Below are 20,037 nucleotides of genomic sequence, written 5' to 3'. Positions count from 1 at the left end.
GAGCTTCAGGATTCGATGCACTAGCCTGTTCCAAAGGGATTGCTGAGACAGAAAGAGGAGCACACATTTTACCAATGAAGCTAATTATATAGACAACTACATTATAATGTTGAAATGCTTTCAAAAACATGAGATAAAGAGGTGCGCACTGCCTTTTTAAAACGGCGGGGTTTATATACACGTCGCTGCTGATTGGGTAACAGCTCTGACACGCCCACCAAACGAGAGACAACGAACCTCAAAGCCCGTTGCACACCGTTCAACCCGGAAACCGTAGCAAAACGGTGCACACCGTTTTGAGATTGAACGTGCCCCTGGCTTTTGTCTTCAGTGTGAAAGGGTCCAATCGGCATTCGTTCCCGGGTCACATGACACTGCAGTAGTCATGGGTATTTATCGGCTCCAGCTCCGATCGGCAGTGATGGGAACATGACACCCGGGTGGACTCGCTAGTTTTCAACCCTTTTGCGGCGTGACGCTCTGATGCGCGTTGAAGTTCCGGACGTTGGCGCGTAAATAGCCAGGCAGGAATATTATTTATTGTTATTTATTGTCACGGGTAGGTGTGGTGAGGACCCAGGACAACGCAGGACAGCGAGGCAGGTGGTGATCAAAAACCCCAAGACTGGGAGTTTAATGCACAGATAGCAGGTGACACAGGAAACCAAAAAACAAGCGCTCTACACAAACTGACACCAGTAACAGAACAATGAACCAACAAAGACTGACTGGGGAAACAAGACTGATATACACATGGGGTGATTACAAATGTGAGACAGCTGGGGCAGACAGAAAACAAGGTACACGTAGAACTAATAGAACTAGACCGGGAAAACATACAAAGAAATACAACATCTAGACAGGGCAAAAGTCAAAACCCTGACATTTATTTATTTTTATATATATATGGCTGTCGGAACTGACGTCCAGTAAATTACCAACTACACCGCTCGGCTGCTCCAAACATCAGACCATGTGCGTCCATGAAGAAAACGTGAGCAGCTTGTTTTTCTTAGGGGATTAAGCCTCACTACCATCGTAACATCACTGCTGCATGGAACGCTGCATAATTCCAACCAGGGAAATAGGATTGTTAGAGTAAATATCCGACCGCGAAGTCCGACAGCCAGCTTCCTCCGTGGAAGGTCCAATGACGTCATTCTGCATAATAATTAGCCATGTGCTTCTGTTTCTTTGAAAAACGAGGAGAGAAAATTCTGAATAATGGGCCGTCGGAACAATGGCACGGCACCGTTCAGTCGGCGTTGAGTTTGAAAGAGAGACTGAAGTAAAAGACATAAAAAAGTAATCACTGTAACATCGTCACTGGCCTCCATGCTGCTTTCTGCTGTTTGCTAACTCTGTTTTCCGGCGCGTTCGTGACGTCGAACGTGACACACCAGAAAAAAAACAGAAAGGTGAACTCGTCTACTGGCGATGGGAAAGGAGTCAATCGCCTGTTTTTAGCGGGTTTACCCGCGTTTAAAAAATCTGAATATATGCGCTAATTTTGGTGTAAAAAGTGTATAAGAGTTACAAAGTATATCACTTCGTAACTCTTGTTTGGAAAAGTGCTATATACATTTTTTTATATATTTTTTAAAATATTATTATTGTTATTATTATTATTATTATTATTATTATTATTATTATTATAGCACTAGTGGTAGTAGTAGCAGCAGTAGAAATTGAAAAACGGCCAAGGTGAAATTGAACATGTCAGCATGACGGCAGGTATTGATCCGTGGCGTTGTGACGATATTAAAAACCAACAAACCCAGAATCAGAAACACACTCAGCCTCGGGCCGAAACCTCCAGACTGACCGCTTCAGTTCAGGAAAGCTGCTTGATTTGCACACTGGCTGCCATGGAGGTCTGATAGTTTGTATACTTGGTAACAGTGTTACCAAGGAATCTATACAGAGGGAGTCAGACACATCAGAGTCATGTGTGAGTGTTAATGGGAAGTCCAGACCTTCGTCTCTGAAGCCGGTTTCAAATGTAGGCTACTCTACTTTGACAACGACACTGAGGTTGATTTGCTTTGGACTTTCTGAAACAATATGTGTACCAACATTACCTGACACCAAACAACAAGAACCTGACCAAAACTAATCAATACTAATCTATTCTTGACAGACTGTTCATGTTTTGTGTGGATTCTGACATTCAGGATGTTGATTTATTCTCTTTAACCAGCTGATGGAAACTCACCTAATACACGTTTAATATTTTGTGACATTTCAAAAGATTGTTTAAAATTTGCTTGACAGTTGGCTAGAACTAGAGATAGCGCTAATGCTGAAGCTAATGCTGAAGCTAATGCTAATTCCAGCTGTCAGTTACAGTACTTAGCGACTTGCTACTAGTTTAAACAGTACAGTGAAAATTATTTTTAGTTATCTTAATCATGCACTGTCTTATGTATGTTCATATCTTGTCTTATGTCTTGTCTTACATGTCTTAACTGTCTTGTCTCATGTCTTAACATGTCTTATCTTATCATGTCTTATCTTATCATGTCTTATCTTATCATGTCGTTTCATCATGTCTTGTCTTATCATGTCTTGTCTTATCATGTCTTGTTTCATCATGTCTTGTCTTATCATGTTTCGTCTTATCATGTCTTATCTTATCATGTCTTGTTTCATCATGTCTTGTCTTATCATGTCTTGTCTTATCATGTTTCGTCTTATCATGTCTCGTCTTATCATGTCTCGTCTTATCATGTCTCGTCTTATACAAGCTCCATGACACTGACAATCTTCATATCATCAACCTGACGTATCTGAAGAAAAAGCAAGATGTTTTTAAAAACGATTCAGAACAGAATATAATATCGCTCTTTAAAATAATTTATGACCCTGGGGAAAATGTGTGTGGTGATGTGACAAAACCATTTTATTATTCCTCTGATCCAGAATGGAAATCAATAGAAGCCTGAGCGGGGTTCAATTCTCCTCACTAGACTCTATTGACCGGATGCATCCATGCATGCTGTCCCTGAACACAGCGCAGCGATCATTCATCCCATTACTGCTCATAATGATGCTCACGCACCGACAGCCTGCCTGCTACACCAAGACTCTATTCTATTCTATTCTATCCTATTCTCCATCCCTCTATCCATCTCTCCTCTCTGCAAACCTGTCTCTCTCTCTCCCTCTCTTTTTTCCTTCGTGCATCCCTCCCTCTCTCTCTCAATCGCCCTAATAGCCTTAATCTTTTACTTTTGCACCCTCATCTTTTTTCTTTTTGTAACCCCTCCATCCCTCTCTAGTTGTTAGTATCCACCAGGGAGTCGTGCTGATTCCAGGATCCGTCGAAAGGAGAGATTCACTCATTTTTCCAGCTGAATAGACGATAAAAAAAATGTCCCTTTCCACCGATCCAGAGTGCAGCTCATTTTACATTTCACCTTCATCCTCCTGTTCTTTCTGTTTATCCTTCTTTAAGATCGAGAGAAAGCCTCAAGTATAGTAAACAGAATAAAATGTATTAGTGTAACACTTTTACACACAAACTACTGCTACTACTACTACTACTGCTTCTACTACTGCTGCTACTACTGCTACTACTGCTAAACTGCTACTACTTCTACTACTGCTACTACTGCTAAACTGCTACTACTGCTACTAATGCTACTACTGCTGCTACTACTACTATTGCTACTACTACTGCTACTGCTACAACTGCTACTACTTCTACTACTACTACTGCTACTACTGTTACTGGTTCCGCTCTTACCTCACCCTTACTGTTCTCTATGCTACCACTGGGTCACATTAATTAAAAGCACAATATTTTCATTTTTATGCAGATGACACCCAGCTATATCTACCTCTAAAACCCCATGACTCTGACAGTTTAACTCGTCTCCAGGCTTGCCTTGCTGATATAAAGTGCTGGATGTCTCAACAATTTCTTTAGCTGAATGGAAACAAAACAGAGATTCTTCTATTTGGCCCAACAACTCAAATCCAGAGTAAACTGGGCAGTTTAGCAGCCAGTGTTACGCCTGTGTCAAAACATCTAGGTATTCTGTTTGATGCTGACCTATCTTTTGCTGCTCAGGTAGAGTATTGTTCAGTCCTGCTTCTTCCAGCTGAAGAATATCTCTAAAATAAGATAATTTCTATCTGCTGCTGACATTGAGAAAGATATCCATGCCTTTAGCCAGGCTCCTAACAAATACCAGGAAACGTGCGCACATCACCCCTATCTTAGCCTTTCTTCACTGGTCGATTTTAAGATCTTGCTGCTAACATTTAAGGCTCAACGTGGTTTAGCCCTTAGCTATATTACCGATCTCTTAACCCCATATGAGCCAGAGCGCAGTCTGCGGTCCTCAGGCAGGGCCTTCCTGACTGATCCAAGGTCCAGGCTAAAGACCAAGCTCTGGAACGCCCTGCCAGAGGAGCTCAGACTCAGATCTTTTAAATCGCTTCTCAAAACCCACTTGTTTAAGAAGGCCTTTTTATAGTCTGCTCTGCTTTTATGCCACCATTTTGTTCTCCTGTTTTTAAGTCGGTGTAGGATCCTTGCTTACTCATTTTTGTTGTCTTTTATACTGTTTTTGTGTGATATTTTTATGCTGCTCCTGTCCCTTTTGTTATTGTTCCATCTTATATTGTTGTTATTCTACTTTTTCTCTTATAGTAGTTATTACTGCATTTGGTCTTATATAAATAAAGCTTATTATTATTGTTATTATTAGAATTATTATTACTACTACTACTACTACTGCAACCTTTGCTACTACTACTGCTACTACTACTAGGCTACTACACCTAAAACTGCAGTACCTACAGTACACAGCACCTTCATTAAGTATTCAACACCTTTGACTTTTTCCACATTTTGTGATCTTACATCCTGAATTCAAAATGGATTAAATTAGGATTTTTGTGTTATCGTGTTTAACTCAAAGTGGATTTTTTTTATTTATTACATTTTATACAAATTAATTAAAAATGAAAATCTCAAAACGCTACTGTCAATATATTCTGGTTCCACATGTCGGATTTTCACCAAAACTTCACATTTTCCTGACTGGACCTGAATGGGACATGAGATCTGCCTGTTCACATTCTACACACTTTAATCATTTGATCTGATGATGTCAACACCAGCTGACCAATCAGCTCTCTGTCTGTTCAGTTCCATCAGAGCTGCTCCTCTGCCTTTGGACCAGGTCTGGTTCTGTCTGAACAGGAGATGAGCTCTCCAGAGCCTCCATGTTGTTTGATTGGACCAATAATGGAGGGTGTGTCTCTTCTTCTGTCTGCTGATTGGCTACAAAGTCTCATGGTATTCGGTGCAGAAGTTATATGCCTTTTAGTGAGAAACCCCGCCCACTGCCCCGCCCCCTTTGGCCAATCGGTGTGAAAAGTTAAAGTTCGTGGGGATGAGTAGATAATGACTGAATTTTCATTTTTGCTCTTTATCTCTGCTGGCAGAGGTAAAGAGATATTTCTGTATTTTGTTTTTAATAAATTTGCAAACATTTCTAAAAACATGTTTTCACTTTGTGTAGATGTAGCTGTAGATCAGTTTGTGTAGATTTTTTTGCAAAAAAGAGAGAGACAGAGAGCGAGAGAGAGAGACAGAAAAAGAGAAAAAGGGGGAAGAGAGTGAGAGAGAGACAGAGAGAGAGGGGGGGAGAGACAGAGAGAGGGAGAGAGAGAGAGACAGAAAAAGGGGGAGAGAGTGAGAGGGAGAGAGAGAGACAGTGAGAGGGAGAGAGAGAGAGAGAGAACAGATCTCTAATGGATCCAGACTGTAATCCAATCAGCAGTTTAAAGGAGGGATGGAGTCAGCGATCTGTCGCTTCTTCTCCTTTTCTCTCTCTCTCTTTCTCTCTGTTTCTCTCTCATTGTCTCTCTCTTTGATTCATTCTTTCGCTCTTTTCCCTCTCTCTCTTCCTGTTCCCGCTATCTTAATTTTCTCTTCTTCCTCTCTCTCTTTTCTTATCTCACTTTCTTCATTTCTCTCTTTCTCTCAGTTTTTCATGCCCTCCTCTCCCTCTTTTGATATCTGTCTCTCTCTCTCTCTCTCTCCCTCTGTCTCTGTATCTCTCCTCCTTTCATCCTCGTTTCTCCTCCTCTCCCACTTCCTCTCTCTCCATCCTTTCCTCAATCCATCCATCCTGCTCAAATTTCTCAGTACACACACACACACACACACACACACACACACACACACACACACACACACCTTTTAAACACATCCAACCTGATATATTGTGCTTTGGCTGGTCATTATACATAATTATATTGCATACACAATACAATTTACACACACACACAAAAACACACACAGATTGTGTTTCGGGAGTGAAGTTAACAGCATTAAAGGGTCTAAGTGTCGGTAAAGTGATCTGAGTTATTTTTTATCTCTCTCTCTCTCTCTCTCTCACACACACACACACACACTCTTCCTTGACACCACTAACATTAGCTAGCTAGATTTAAAGTCCACTGAAATAAAAAATGACATTTTCACCTTGTTAGCTAATCTTCCAATATACAGCTATTTAAAGGATCAGGCTGGTGTTTTTAATGCATTTCTTACTGTCAACAAATCCTATGAAAATAACAAAACAGCAATTAATTTGTTTTGCTAACAAGTCTCGTCCATGTAGCCGCTGCCCAGTAAAGCCTCATGTCCCAGCAGCCATAGAACTCCATTGTATAAAAACAAACTATAAATACCCGCCTCACAGCTGTATGCCTCCACCAAAAAAGTTTGTTTTTCCATTGCAAGGACAGTCTGTATTTATTGAACATATATAATTAATGTGATTATTAGATCAACTTAAAGGATTTTGGTGTCTGCAAAAGTAAGTGACAGCACTTCCACCGTTTCTGTAGAATGACCCAAGATCGTTTTCTCAGCTACAGTGGTAAGCAAAACATTATGATGTCACAGTGAAGTTGACCTTTGAACCTTTGGATATAAAATGTCATCACTTCCTCATTTTATCCTGTTAGACATTTGTGTGAAATTTTGTCATAATTAGCGTATGAATTCTTGAGTTATGGCCAAAAACGTCATTTGTGAGGTCACAGTGACCTTGACCTTTGACCACCAAATTCTAATCAGTTCATCCTTGAGTCCAAGTGGACGTTTGTGCCAAATTTGAAGAAATTCCCTCAAGGCGTTCCTGAGATATCGAGTTCAGGAGAATGAGACAGACGACCTGAGAACAAAAGGCCTGCAGCCTCGGTTCTCTCCGGCTCAGAGGCAAAACATTAAAACCCACAGAGTCACAGAGCCATGCTGCTGCTCTGCATCATATTTCATCATCACCATGCACCGGGCCGGACCACTTTCTCCTCAAACGACTTAATAAGCCGACTGTAAACACTTTGCCATCTCAGGAAAGTAGTTCCGTAGCACAGAAAATAGTCCCCCGGCGTAATGAAGAATTTGTTCCCATTTGAATTTGATTTGGTAAAAACTACAACAGTCTGACTTTTCATGGTAACAGTTAGAGATTTTTAAAATGTAAACTATGTCTGTGAGCTGTATTTAAAGGTTTTTAGTTTACAGTTGGAGCCGATGACTTCCGGGTTGACGGCTAAAAACGGAACGTGGGAAGTCAGAAACTAACGGCAAACGCAAACGCATTGTTGATGTTATATTCATAGGATTTATTGACGATAAGAAATGTATTTAAAAACACAAGCCGTATCCTTTAACAATAAACAGCAAAAAAAAAACAAAATAAAATTACAAATTTTTTACTTTCTTGTATTTTCATATCAAAAGCCCATTACTTCTCCTTCCTGGAAAACAGAGTATCTTTAATGGCGACTCGTGCTGCACCAACCAGTAAAACATCACAGATTTTTGACCAGTCAGAGTGACTTTTAAGAGAAAGAAAAGCTAAAGTTAAAGGTGAAGATTACTTACTGCAGACTTTTCCAGGAATGAAAAGTAAGTTGATTTCATGGGGATTTGAGGTCATGTCAGATCCTCAGCAGCACACAAGTCTGCCGTGCTGCACCAAACCTACAAATTCATTTTTCTACATTTCATCTCTGCCAATCTGTCAGTGACTGTTGATAAAGGTAAAGATCGAATTCGGCCGAAAACAGTCGATGATTCTTTATAATTTGCTTATTTGTAGTTTTTGAATCATTTTTACCAAAATCACCACAGTCAGCATCGTTCCAGCTGCTGTGAGGCACCTTTTCCTTTCAGCGGCTGATCTACACTTTCTTCATTAGGTACACCTGTTCAACTGCTCGTTAACACAAATATCTAATCAGCCAATCACGTGGCAGCAACTCAATGCATTTAGGCATGTGGACATGGGGTGCATCCCAAGTCTCTTAAATTCCATCCACGTTTCCCTCACTTGCGTCTTTTCCTTTCCGCAAGGAAACCATGTGAGGAGAGAGGAAACAAGGAAACCATGTGAGGAGAGAGGAAACAAGGAAACCATGTGAGGAGAGAGGAAACAAGGAAATATGTTTTTAGAGAAATGAGACGTCCTTTCCTCTGAAGCGTCATGTGAAGCGACGTCCGTTTCTGCAGACAAAACGTGTTGTGGATGAAATAAACATAATTTAGGTTCCCCATGTTCTTTCATTAACGTTATATATCAAAAAGCATAAAATAACAGGCACTTACACTCGTACTGTTTCTCTGCATCTCGTTCAAATTTGCCAGATGTAGGGGCGAAGAATTGACGTCATGGCGTTCAGCTGAAAGTCTTCCGGGAAGGCTGCTCTGTGTCTCCTCACTCATCGCTCCTCAGAGATCCCTCCTCGCTCCTCCCTCCTCGCTCCTCCCTCCTCCCTCCTCGGAGCAGAAATAAGAGCTTTGGGACGACCTTCAAAATGGTGGACCAGAAAGACTTCTGGTTCATGCGAGGATCGAGGAGCGAGGAAATATCAAATAAGAGACTCAGGATGCACCCATGGTCAAGAAGAGCTGCTGAAGTTCAAACCAAGCATCAGAATGGGGAAGAAAGGTGATTTAAGAGACTTAGACCGTGGCATGGTTGTTGGTGCCAGACGGGCTGGTTTGAGTATTTCAGAAACTGCTGACCTACTGGGATTTTCACGCACAACAGTCTCTAGAGTTTACAGAGAATGGTCCGAAAAAGAGAAAATATCCAGTGAGCGGCAGTTCTCTGGGCGAAAATGCCTTGTTGATGGCAGAGGTCAGAGGAGAACGGCCAGACTGGGTCGAGCTGATAGAAAGGCAACAGTAACTCAGATCGGTCGTTACAGCCGAAGTCTGCAGAAGAGAATCTGAACCCACAACACATCGAACCTCACAGCAGAAGACCTCACCGGGTGCCCCTCCTGTCAGCTAAGAACAGGAAACTGAGGCTACAGTTCGCACGGGCTCAACAAAATTGGACAATAGAAGATTGGGGAAAACGCCGCCTGGTCTGATGAGTCTCGATTTCTGCTGCGACATTCAGATGGTCGGGTCAGAGTTTGGCGTAAACATCATGAAAGCATGGATCCATCCTGCCTGGTATCAGCGGTTCAGGCTGGTGGTGTTTTATTACCAACTGAGCATCGTTTAAACGCCACAGCCTGCCTGAGTACTGTTGCTGACCATGTCCATCCCTTTATGACCACAGTGTACCAGACATGTGACTCAAGTCATTTGGTCCAAGTCTCAAGCAAGTCCCAAGTCATTTGGTCCAAGTCTCAAGTAAGTCCCAAGTCATTTGGTCCAAGTCTCAAGTAAGTCCCAAGTCATTTGGTCCAAGTCTCAAGCAAGTCCCAAGTCATTTGGTCCAAGTTTCAAGCAAGTCCCAAGTCATTTGGTCCAAGTCTCAAGTAAGTCCCAAGTCATTTTTTCTTGGGCAAGTCAAGTCAATAATGATATTATTGGCCAATTTATCTAACCTGTTCAAAAAGTATGACAATGAATTGAATTTGTATTATAATTACTGATATTCAGTGAAATAAATGTAATCAAACAAAAAACAAATAACTTTATAAAAGCTTATTTATTTCTTAATTTCTTCTCAATCAAAAAAATATTCCCTCCCCATCACTTTTAAACAGTGAAATACTGACAGCCAGACATTAGCTAACATCAGCCTCACAGACTCTGAACGAGTCTTCAAATGACGGACAGAGTTTGATGTCTGGCTGTCAGAAGTCTTTGATGAGCAGGTCTTGCATTCAGCAGTTTGCCTTTTTCCTTCACATGTGAAGTTTTTGAATCCAAAAGTGATGATGATGATCTGATCTGATCCATAGACCGTATAAAGATCTGATCATACTGTGTGTGTGTGTGTGTGTGTGTGTGTGTAACCACCAGAAATACGAAATAGTCTAGAGCAGGAGGGTGTGACGACTAACGCTTCTTATTGAAAAAATCGTAAGGTAGCGAGGAGCTTGACTGACAGGGTCGTCGTCCAATCAGGACGAGGCCATTCCCAGTGTGCGCTCGCATACCGGGTAATGACAACGTTGAACATTTTAATATTTTATATTTAATATTTAAACTGAAAACATAAAATTAACACAAACAAGTCGTTCAAGTCATCATGTCTCAAGTCAAGTCACGAGTCTTTAACTTCCAAGTCCAAGTCGAGTCTCAAGTCATTTATTTTCTGTCAAGTCAAGTTGCAAGTCATCAAAACAGTGACTCGAGTCGAGTCCAAGTCACACTGACTCGAGTCCACATCTCTGCAGTGTACCCATCTTCTAATGGCTTCTTCCAGCAGGATAACACACCATGTCACAAAGCTCAGATCATCTCCAACTGGTTTCTGGAGCATGAGGATGAGTTCACTCTACTCAAACGGCCTCCACAGTCACCAGATCTCAATCCAGTAGAGCAGCTTTGGCATGTGGGGGACCGGGGGACCGGGGGACTGGCATCATGGATCTGCAGCAACTGACCTGATGCTTCATGTCAATATGGACCAGAATGTCCGAGGAATGTTTCCAGCACCTTGTTGAATCCGTGCCACGAAGAATTAAGGCAGTTCTGAAGGCAAAAGGGGATCCAACCCGGTAAAGACAAGGTGTACCTAATGAAGTGGCCGGTGAGTGTAGAAGTTTCTGTGTGTGTGTGTGTGTGTGTGTGTGTGTGTGTGTGTGTGTGTGTGTGTGTGTGTGTGTGTGTGTGTGTGTGTGTTGTTGTTGTTGTTGTTGTTGACCGAAGCCTGAACCCGAAACTTTCTTGATTTGGTTTTGAACATTTTAAAGTTTGAGGGTTCAGGTTACAGTCAAACACACACACACACACACACACACACACACACACACACACACACACACACACACACACATAATTGTGCCATATTGTGTCTGTATAAACAAGTGTTTTGCATAATTAAGTTGTGGAACAAGGAACTGGAGCAGCAATACAACACACACACTCACACACACTCACACACACACACACACACACACACACACACACACACACACACACACACACACACACACACACACAATGACCTGCACTCTTAACAAGCCTTAAGAGACGATTGACTTAAGTTTCATCTACATCTGTCTCTTCTTCTTCTGTCTATCTGTCTGTCCATCCCTCCATCCTCCCCTCCATTCTCAGTATTGATCTCTGTATTGATCGGCTGCAGGCGGCTGATCGTCTCCGTCCAGCTACACACTCCACTTACTGCTGATTAACACACACACACACACACACACACACACACACACACACTGACCAGAGCGGTTAACCTCTCCCTCTGTTACTGGACACTTACTGTAGAGAGGAGGAGGAAGAGGAGGATGAAGGGAAATAGGAGGAGGACATAAAGAAAGGAAAGTAGGAGGAAGGAAGGAGGAAAGGAAAGGAGGAGGACAAGGAGGAGGGAGGGGATGACAGGAGGAGAAGAGGAGGAGGACAGAGAAGAGGGGGAGGAGGAGAAAAGATGAGGAAGAGAAGATGAAAGGGAAAGGGAGGAGGGAAAGAGAAGTAAGAGAAGAAAGAGAGATGAGGATAAAAAGAAGGAAGAGGAGGATGAAGTGGAGGGGGAGGAGGAGAAGACGAAAAGGGAAAGAAGGAGTAGTGAGAGGAGGGGAAGAAGACAGGAGGATGAAAGGAGGGAGGAAGAGGAGGAAGGAGGAGAAGAAGAAGGGAGGAGGAGGAGAGATAAAACCGAGAGAACAACTGAAGAATGATACCTGATTCTACACTTTTTGGTCTCTTTCCTCTCTCTCTCTCTCTCTCTGTCTCTATCTCTCTCTCTCTCTCTCTGTCTCCATACTTTCTTCCTTCTCTCTATATGTTTTTTCACTTTCAAAATAAAGATACAAAAGTAACTCTACAAATACTGGAAAGACAGACAGACAGAAAGGTTTGTAAAGCATCTGGTTTGAAAATTGCAATACAAGTAGTATACAAACACACACACACACACACACACACACACACACACACACACACACACACTGCAGGCGGGCAGACAGTAATCTGTCAATCACTGAGACAATGTTCTGTCAAAGAGCAGCGGATCAATAAAGCTTTTCTAAATTTCTAAATGTGGATTTATGAGGCTGAGCGTCCGACCGTCCAATCAGCCGGCAGCCGGTCTGACTGCATGATGACACATTAACCCTGCCGCCGGCGTGTGTGTGTGTGTGTGTGTGTGTGTGAGTGTATGTGAGAGAGAGAGAGAGAGAGAGAGAGAGAGTGTGTGTGTGTGTGTGCTGTTCTAACAGATGCTGGTCGTGACTGAAGCTTCTGCAAAATGACCTGCTGTAAAAATCAATCTGCATAATGCATTACCAGCACACACACACACAGACACACACACACACACACACACACACACACACACACACACACACACACACACACACACACACACACTGGACCCCAAGGATGATGTATAATATATAGAAGATCATAGATGATAATAAAACATATAATTTCTCTTTCTCTTTGTAGTGAATTAAATAATACTGAGATTTAGCAATGATCACAGGAACCAAGTTCAAAAACCCCAAGAACCTCCTAAAGGACCCCTGGAACACCCCCCCCCCAAGGACCCCCATAATCCCCTGAAGGACCTCTCAAACCCCCTCGGTAACCCCAAGAACCTCCTAAAGGACCCCTGGAACATCCTTGAGACCCTTGAAATCCCCTCAAGGACCCCCATAATCCCCTGAAGGACCGCTCAACCCTGCTCAAAAACCCCAAGAACCTCCTCAAGGACCCCTGGAACATCCTTAAGACCCCTGGAAATCCCTCAAGAACCTCCAAACCCCCTCATAAACCCCAAGAACCTCCTCAAGGACCCCAAGAACCTTCTAAAGGACCCCTGGAACATCCTTGAGACCCTTGAAATCCCCTGAAGGACCCCCATAATCCCCTGAAGGACCGCTCAACCCTGCTCAAAAACCCCAAGAACCTCCTCAAGGACCCCTGGAACATCCTTAAGACCCCTGGAAATCCCTCAAGAACCTCCAAACCCCCTCATAAACCCCAAGAACCTCCTCAAGGACCCCAAGAACCTTCTAAAGGACCCCTGGAACATCCTTGAGACCTTTGGAATCCCCCCAAGGACCCCCATAATCCCCTGAAAGACTTCTCAAACCCCTTCGGTAACACCAAGAACCTCCTCATAGACCCCACGAACCTCCTAAAGGACCCCTGGAACATCCTTGAGTCCATTGGACCCCCCCCCCCCCCCCCCAAGAACCCCTGTACTCCCCTAAAGGACCGCTCAACCCCACTCAAAAACCCCAAGAACCTCCTAAAGGACCCCTGGAACATCCTTAAGACCCCTGGAAACCTCTCAAGAACCTCCAAACACCCTCATAAACCCCAAGAACCTCCTCAAGGACCCCTGGAACATCCTTGAGTCTCCCCCCCCCCCCCCAAGGACCCCCATAATCCCCTGAAGGACCTCTCAAACCCCCTCGGTAACCCCAAGAACCTCCTAAAGGACCCCTGGAACATCCTTGGGACCCTTGAAATCCCCTCAAGGACCCCCATAATCCCCTGAAGGACCTCTCAAACCCCCTCGGTAACCCCAAGAATCTCCTAAAGGACCCCTGGAACATCCTTGAGTCCATTAGAACCCCCCCCCAAGAACCCCTGTACTCCCCTAAAGGACCGCTCAACCCCACTCAAAAACCCCAAGAACCTCCTCAAGGACCCCTGGAACATCCTTGAGACCATGGGAACCCCCTCAATAACTCCTGTAATCCCCTCAAGGACCTCTCAAACCCCCTCAAAAAATCAAGAACCTCCTGAAGAACCCCTAAAGGTCCTGGGACCTCCTGGTCTGGTTTGGTGCTGGTGGTTGGAGGTCAGGCTGGTTTGGGTCCAGGATCCTGGAAATGTTCAGATTTGGATAATTTGTTGTGGCAAAAAAAACATCAAAATATCTTGTTTAGAGTAAAATAATATATTAACTGTAATTTATTTGGAGTTAATGTAGATTAAATGCTGGTGTGTGTGTGTGTGTGTGTGTGTGTGTGTGTGTGTGTGTGTGTGTGTGTGTGTGTGTGGACGGCACAGCAATAAACTGTTCTGGTCCCTAAGCTCCTACAGTGAGGTGGATAAGGTTAATTAGTGTGTGTGTGTGTGTGTGTGTGTGTGTGTGTGTGTGTGTGTATGTGTGTGTGTGTGTGTGTGTGTGTTATAAGACTCTAATTGATGGCTTCCAGTGATTCAACCCCAAAAAATAATTAGCTTTCCCTCCTCGTCAATATTTTCTTTTAACTACAGCAGGCCATCGCTTTACAGTCACACACACACACACACACACACACACACACACACACACACACACACACACACACACAGTATTGATTTCTGTGGTAAATTGAAGAGAAAAACAGCGTTAAATCAGTCGGGTCATGTGGTCAACAGGAACTATTCACTGCTTTCACTTTCACGGCAGGAAGTGATTCTTCTTCTTCGACGTTCAAATATTAAGAAAATCCTCGGAGAACGTCATAACAACCAAACTGTAAAATAAATAACAGAACGGCTGCTGTGTTGTGGATTACAGTTCATCATTTACATGTGGAGTCAACCGACTGCTGTGGGTCGTTCTGTTGTCGCCACCCAGTGGTCGATCTGTGGCATTACAACATCTAACCAGAAGGTGATGAAAAGATGATAAACTGGAAAGTGATTTGATTAAAATAGAAATAGAGAAGTTTTCATCATTTATCATCACTTCAGTGTGTTGCTCAAGGACACTTCGGCAGGGGGGGGGGGGGCGGGGGGCAGTTCACATCACACAGCTGAACATTATTCCACACTGAGGAGTGACAGCGGGGTTTCTAGGGTGAGATAAGATTCGCCACATGTACATCCAAACTTTTCAAGAACTATAAACTATCAGAATCAGAAATACTTATATTGATCCCCGAGGGGTAATTGGGTTACGCTGCAGTTGCTCACAGTCTAGAAGGGTTAGGGTAGACCGCAAAACTAAGATCTCAAACCTGGCAGAACGGTCTAAGCAGACCAACACGAAACACTGGTGACAAGGCAGGAAACACCACATGTAACAAAACACAACGAACTGGCAAAGACTACAAAGAACCAAGACAAGATATACACACAGACTGATTACACAAATGAGGGACAGCTGGCTGGCAGGGGAGAGTCCGGGAGGTGATTGGCTCGTGACAGGTAGGAGAAAGCAGAACAAGGACACAAGGCTGATGGGCTGATGACAGACAGGTGTGGTGGAAGCAGGAGGGGGGAACAGGTGATGAGGGGAAGTCCGAGGACATCTGGTGGCTGGCAGGAGGATGGCAGGACTGGGGAGTGAAAGGAGTAGGAGAGGCAGGCAGGTCAGGAGGTGAGGCAAGCAATGGGACAGCCGGTCCCATGACAGGAAAACCCTAAGAAACTCTGGAAATCCCTTAAGAACCCCTGGAGACTCTCAAAGACCCCTGAAACCCCCCTCAGGAACCCCAAGAATCCCCTCAAGGATCCCTGGAAATATATTGTGTCATAACAGGATATAACGGATATAAAATGGGGTTGTTTTCCTAGTGATCGACAGGTCGCCAATTAGCCAATAGTAGGCGGAGCTCTGTGACACCTTGGCTCCACCCTTTGCCTCTCCTTGGCAGCACTGGATCCTGAAAGTGTCAACATGGCTGCGATCTTAAACCCAAGGCTTCAACATGGCCCTTCAGAAGACAATGGGTAACGCACTCACTATGTCCAACTTTTCTTTTTTTTTTCAAATTTCTTTCGGGCGGCCATCTTGTTCCCACCTGAATGCTCCGAAGCGGGAAGCATGTCTGAAGTGTGAAGTTTCCCAGTTCCCAGCTGTCTTGAACGCAGCATGAGACCATACAGACATAACATCTCACATGCTGGTCTTAGGGTGGAATTGTCGTTGATGTTTAATCCAATGAAGTCTCCAGTGCAGGTGAAAAATGTTAATAATTTATTCTAGTCAGTCTAGTCTAGTCTGATATTTTTCACAATTAACCAACGGATGCTTTGAAACAGACAGGCTGGGCGTCAAAGCTTCTGTTGGTTAACTTTGACTCTTTTCTGTCTCGGTGTCTGGTCGCTAACTTCACTCCAGACTTCAGGTTTCATCCTTGACCTGCTGCTTGAACAGATTCACACCGACTGAAGGACTTCATCCGTGTTTCCCTGCAGAATAACGAACAGCATCAAGTTTCCAGCAGCAGGTCAAGCTAACCACGAAACTAACACTCACACTTCCGGTCGTAAGATTAAAAATAAAAGCCGACAGTCTTCTCAACTTTTGGGGCTTGTATTATATCCATACTTTTTTTTTTTTTTTTTAATTAATGAGATTTTTTAATCCCCTTTTCCAATCGTTCTGTTCTTAAAATGGGTGAAATAATGTGAGGAGAAATTATGTGACAAAGTTACTGAATTTTTAAAAACTATTTCCCCACAGAATCAATAAAGTTTTATCTGTCCAACATTCAAATATTACTCATGCACACAGCAGCTAATTTATGCAAGAGCCCTCATGAATATTCATAACTGATGTGAGACATCAGTAAAACAAAACAGTATAAATAAGTGCTGTGTAGTTTCATGTGATTAAACTAGTAGTTAATCCACATTTTGAAGGAACTTGGTTGTAGGTCAACGAATTCAAATATATGGATTTTTTTATTACTTTATTAGCTTTTTTTTGTCATTTTGAGGTGAAGTTGACCAAAAAAATATGATTTAAAAGAAAAGAGCTCCACCCCACCATACAGAAACTCAAACTGCATCAACAGAAAATCCAAGCTCCGCCCACACTGTTTGATTGACAGGTGATCTGTGGGAAGTGTAGTGCAGAAACGCCACAGCAATGAGTCTGAGCAACAAAGATGGAGACAAAATAATAATAAAAAAAAAAACAAGAATCTCAGAGTATTTTAGGATCCACTTTTTTTATTGCGACAAAGCATCTAAAGAAAATAGATTTCCCCACCTGAACCAAAACAGGGATCGGTGTTGAAGCAAAACTAAAAATCAACCTCAAGCACATAAAGTCATAAAGTCATAAAGTCATAAAGTCATAAAGTCATAAAGTCATAAGCTTCTTCGTCCCTCCTCCTATTCGGCGGCGCTGCGGCGGCGGTGGAAGCGTTTGCGGTGCTGCCGCAGCGCCTCCTGGTGGCCGAAGGTGCGTCTGCAGACCGGACAGGAAAGGAGCCGCGCTCCTCTGTGGAGCAGCGAGTGTCTGGCGAGCTGCGCCCGGCGGCTCAGGCCTTTACCGCAAACCCTGCAGATGAAGGCGCTCACCGTGCCGTGGATGCGGCGCCGGTGCCGCCGGACGTTACCGACGGAGGCGTAGCGCAGGCCGCAGAACTCGCAGACGTACGGGGGCGGGGCGGGAGGGAGGGGGGAGGAGGGAGGGGCCGCGGGGGCTCCGGGGGGGGAGCGATCGGCGGGCGGCCGGGGAGGCGGGCGAGCGGGAGGCTGGTGAGAAGCGTTCATCACCAGCAAGACTTTCCTGCCGGCGACGCTCATGACCAGGATCTTGTTGCCGAGGGGGGCGTTCGAGTTCTCCAGAGCGGCGCCCGGGGGCGGGAGGGTGGGAGGGGCAGTTCGTAGAGGCGGGAAGGCGTTCGATTCGCCTGGAGTTCTGTTTGGGGGCGTGGACCTGGTGACCGGAGGCGGACTGGAGGCGGAGGCGGCGGTCCCGTTCGGCGGCGAGCGGCTCGACTGTACGCCGGCGTTTTGGCTCCTCTGAAGACTCCCTGCCGTCGTTCGGCTCCGCGGCGCCCGCCGGCTCAGCTGGACTCGATCCGTCTCGGCCGGCTCGGCGGTCCGACCGCGGGCGGCGCCCATCACCAGAAACACCTTCCTCCCGCCTTCTCTGCTGAGGACGAGAATCTTCTTCCTGCCGGAGGCGTCCGGCGGCGCGGGGCGGGCCGGCCGGCGAGCGGTCGGGCTCGGTTCGCCTCTTCGGCAGCCCGTCGTCTTGTCGGCCGGTCCGGAGAGGGTCGGATCCCGCGGCGGGTCGGCGGCGGGACGAGCCGCGTCCCGGGCGGGTTTATCCTGAGGCGGCGAGCCGATCGGCCGGTCCGGTAAGGTGCGTTTGTTTTGGGGAACGGAGACGGTCGGCCGGGCCGAACGCAGCTCTGGATCGGCGGTCTGTAGAGTCCTGCTCAGCAGGAGCGGCTCGATCTGTCCTGGAGCCGGCCGGCCGTCTGTCCTCTGTGCTCCATCTGCTCTGACTCCAACACACTGACACATCACACCACAACAACCTGGACACAGACAGACAGGCAGGGAGGGAGGGAGACAGACAGGGAGAGAGACAGACAGGCTTTTAGAGAGAGAGAGAGAGAGAGAGAGAGACAGACAGACAGACAGACAGACAGACAGGCTTTTAGAGAGAGAGAGAGAGAGAGAGAGAGAGAGAGACACAGACAGACAGACAGACAGACAGACAGGCTTTTAGAGAGAGAGAGAGAGAGAGAGAGAGAGAGAGACACAGACAGACAGACAGACAGACAGACAGGCTTTTAGAGAGAGAGAGACAGACAGACAGACAGACAGGCTTTTAGAGAGAGAGAGAGAGAGAGAGAGAGAGACAGACAGACAGACAGACAGACAGGCTTTTAGAGAGAGAGAGACAGACAGACAGACAGACAGGCTTTTAGAGAGAGAGAGACAGACAGACAGACAGACAGGCTTTTAGAGAGAGAGAGAGAGAGAGAGAGAGAGACAGACACACAGACAGACAGACAGACAGACAGGCTTTTAGAGAGAGAGAGAGAGAGAGAGAGAGAGAGAGAGAGAGAGAGACAGACAGACAGACAGGCTTTTAGAGAGAGAGAGAGAGAGAGAGAGAGAGAGACACAGACAGACAGACAGGCTTTTAGAGAGAGAGAGACTGTCTGGATTGTTAGTTTATTTTTCTGTGACAAGACTGTCAGCTAGAGCAGATCTGAGCTGTACTCTCTGTTCCACCAGTACAGGTGAACAGGGGAAATTTGTTTGGTCACATGCATTAAAAAAAACAAAACGATGGACAGCCACACGACAAACAAATGAAAACGACCTTAATGCTGATTTCAAGTTCGCCACACTGGGTTCCACAGCCACCTGTGCAGCATGGCCAAGGAAAATAATTTATCAGCAGACAGAAGCGGCTCGGTCTGAACAGGAAGATCTGCTGCCTGATATCAAACTGTCAACTCGTTCCACTCCGTCTCCATCTTCAGTCTTCATTGCCTCCACTCTAACAGATCTCCGTGGGGGGGGGGGATTCGATTTTCCCTAACCGATCACTAGAGACCGACGTATCCGCCTGAATCTAACCTCATGTTAAGTCGACGCTGATGCGTAACCATGACGACACCAGAGACGGTTCAGAAAGTATAGAGCATCTTTGACGACACGGAGAGAAGGAAAACAAAGTATTTCGGATTTCAAAGTTGGTACTTTTAATCAGTGGTGGAAGAAGTACTGAGATGTTTTACTTCAGTAAAAGTAGCAATACAACAATGTAAAGATACTCCATTACAAGTAAAAGTCCTGCATTCAAAATCTTACTTAAGTAAAAGTACATAAGTATTGGCAGCAAAATGTACTTAGAGTATCAAAGTAAA

General features: G+C 44.8%; 1 protein-coding gene across 1 annotated transcript; it reads right to left on the bottom strand.

Annotated features, from left to right (window-relative positions):
• Window positions 1-17,530: 17,530 nt before the first annotated feature.
• Window positions 17,531-18,464, bottom strand: LOC139649700 (BUD13 homolog; the record flags this gene model as incomplete). Its single annotated transcript, XM_071526178.1, has 2 exons — window positions 17,531-17,606; window positions 17,758-18,464. Coding segments are annotated over 2 exons (783 nt in total), but the record flags the coding sequence as incomplete, so codon positions are not given.
• Window positions 18,465-20,037: the final 1,573 nt, after the last annotated feature.

The sequence above is a fragment of the Centroberyx affinis genome, unplaced genomic scaffold, assembly GCF_046629955.1.
Source record: "Centroberyx affinis isolate AG114_WGS23_722 - 3 ecotype Tasmania unplaced genomic scaffold, CSIRO-AGI_Caff_v1 ptg001392l_1, whole genome shotgun sequence".
NCBI classification, from domain to species: domain Eukaryota; kingdom Metazoa; phylum Chordata; class Actinopteri; order Beryciformes; family Berycidae; genus Centroberyx; species Centroberyx affinis.
This window is presented reverse-complemented; position numbering and strand designations above follow the sequence as displayed.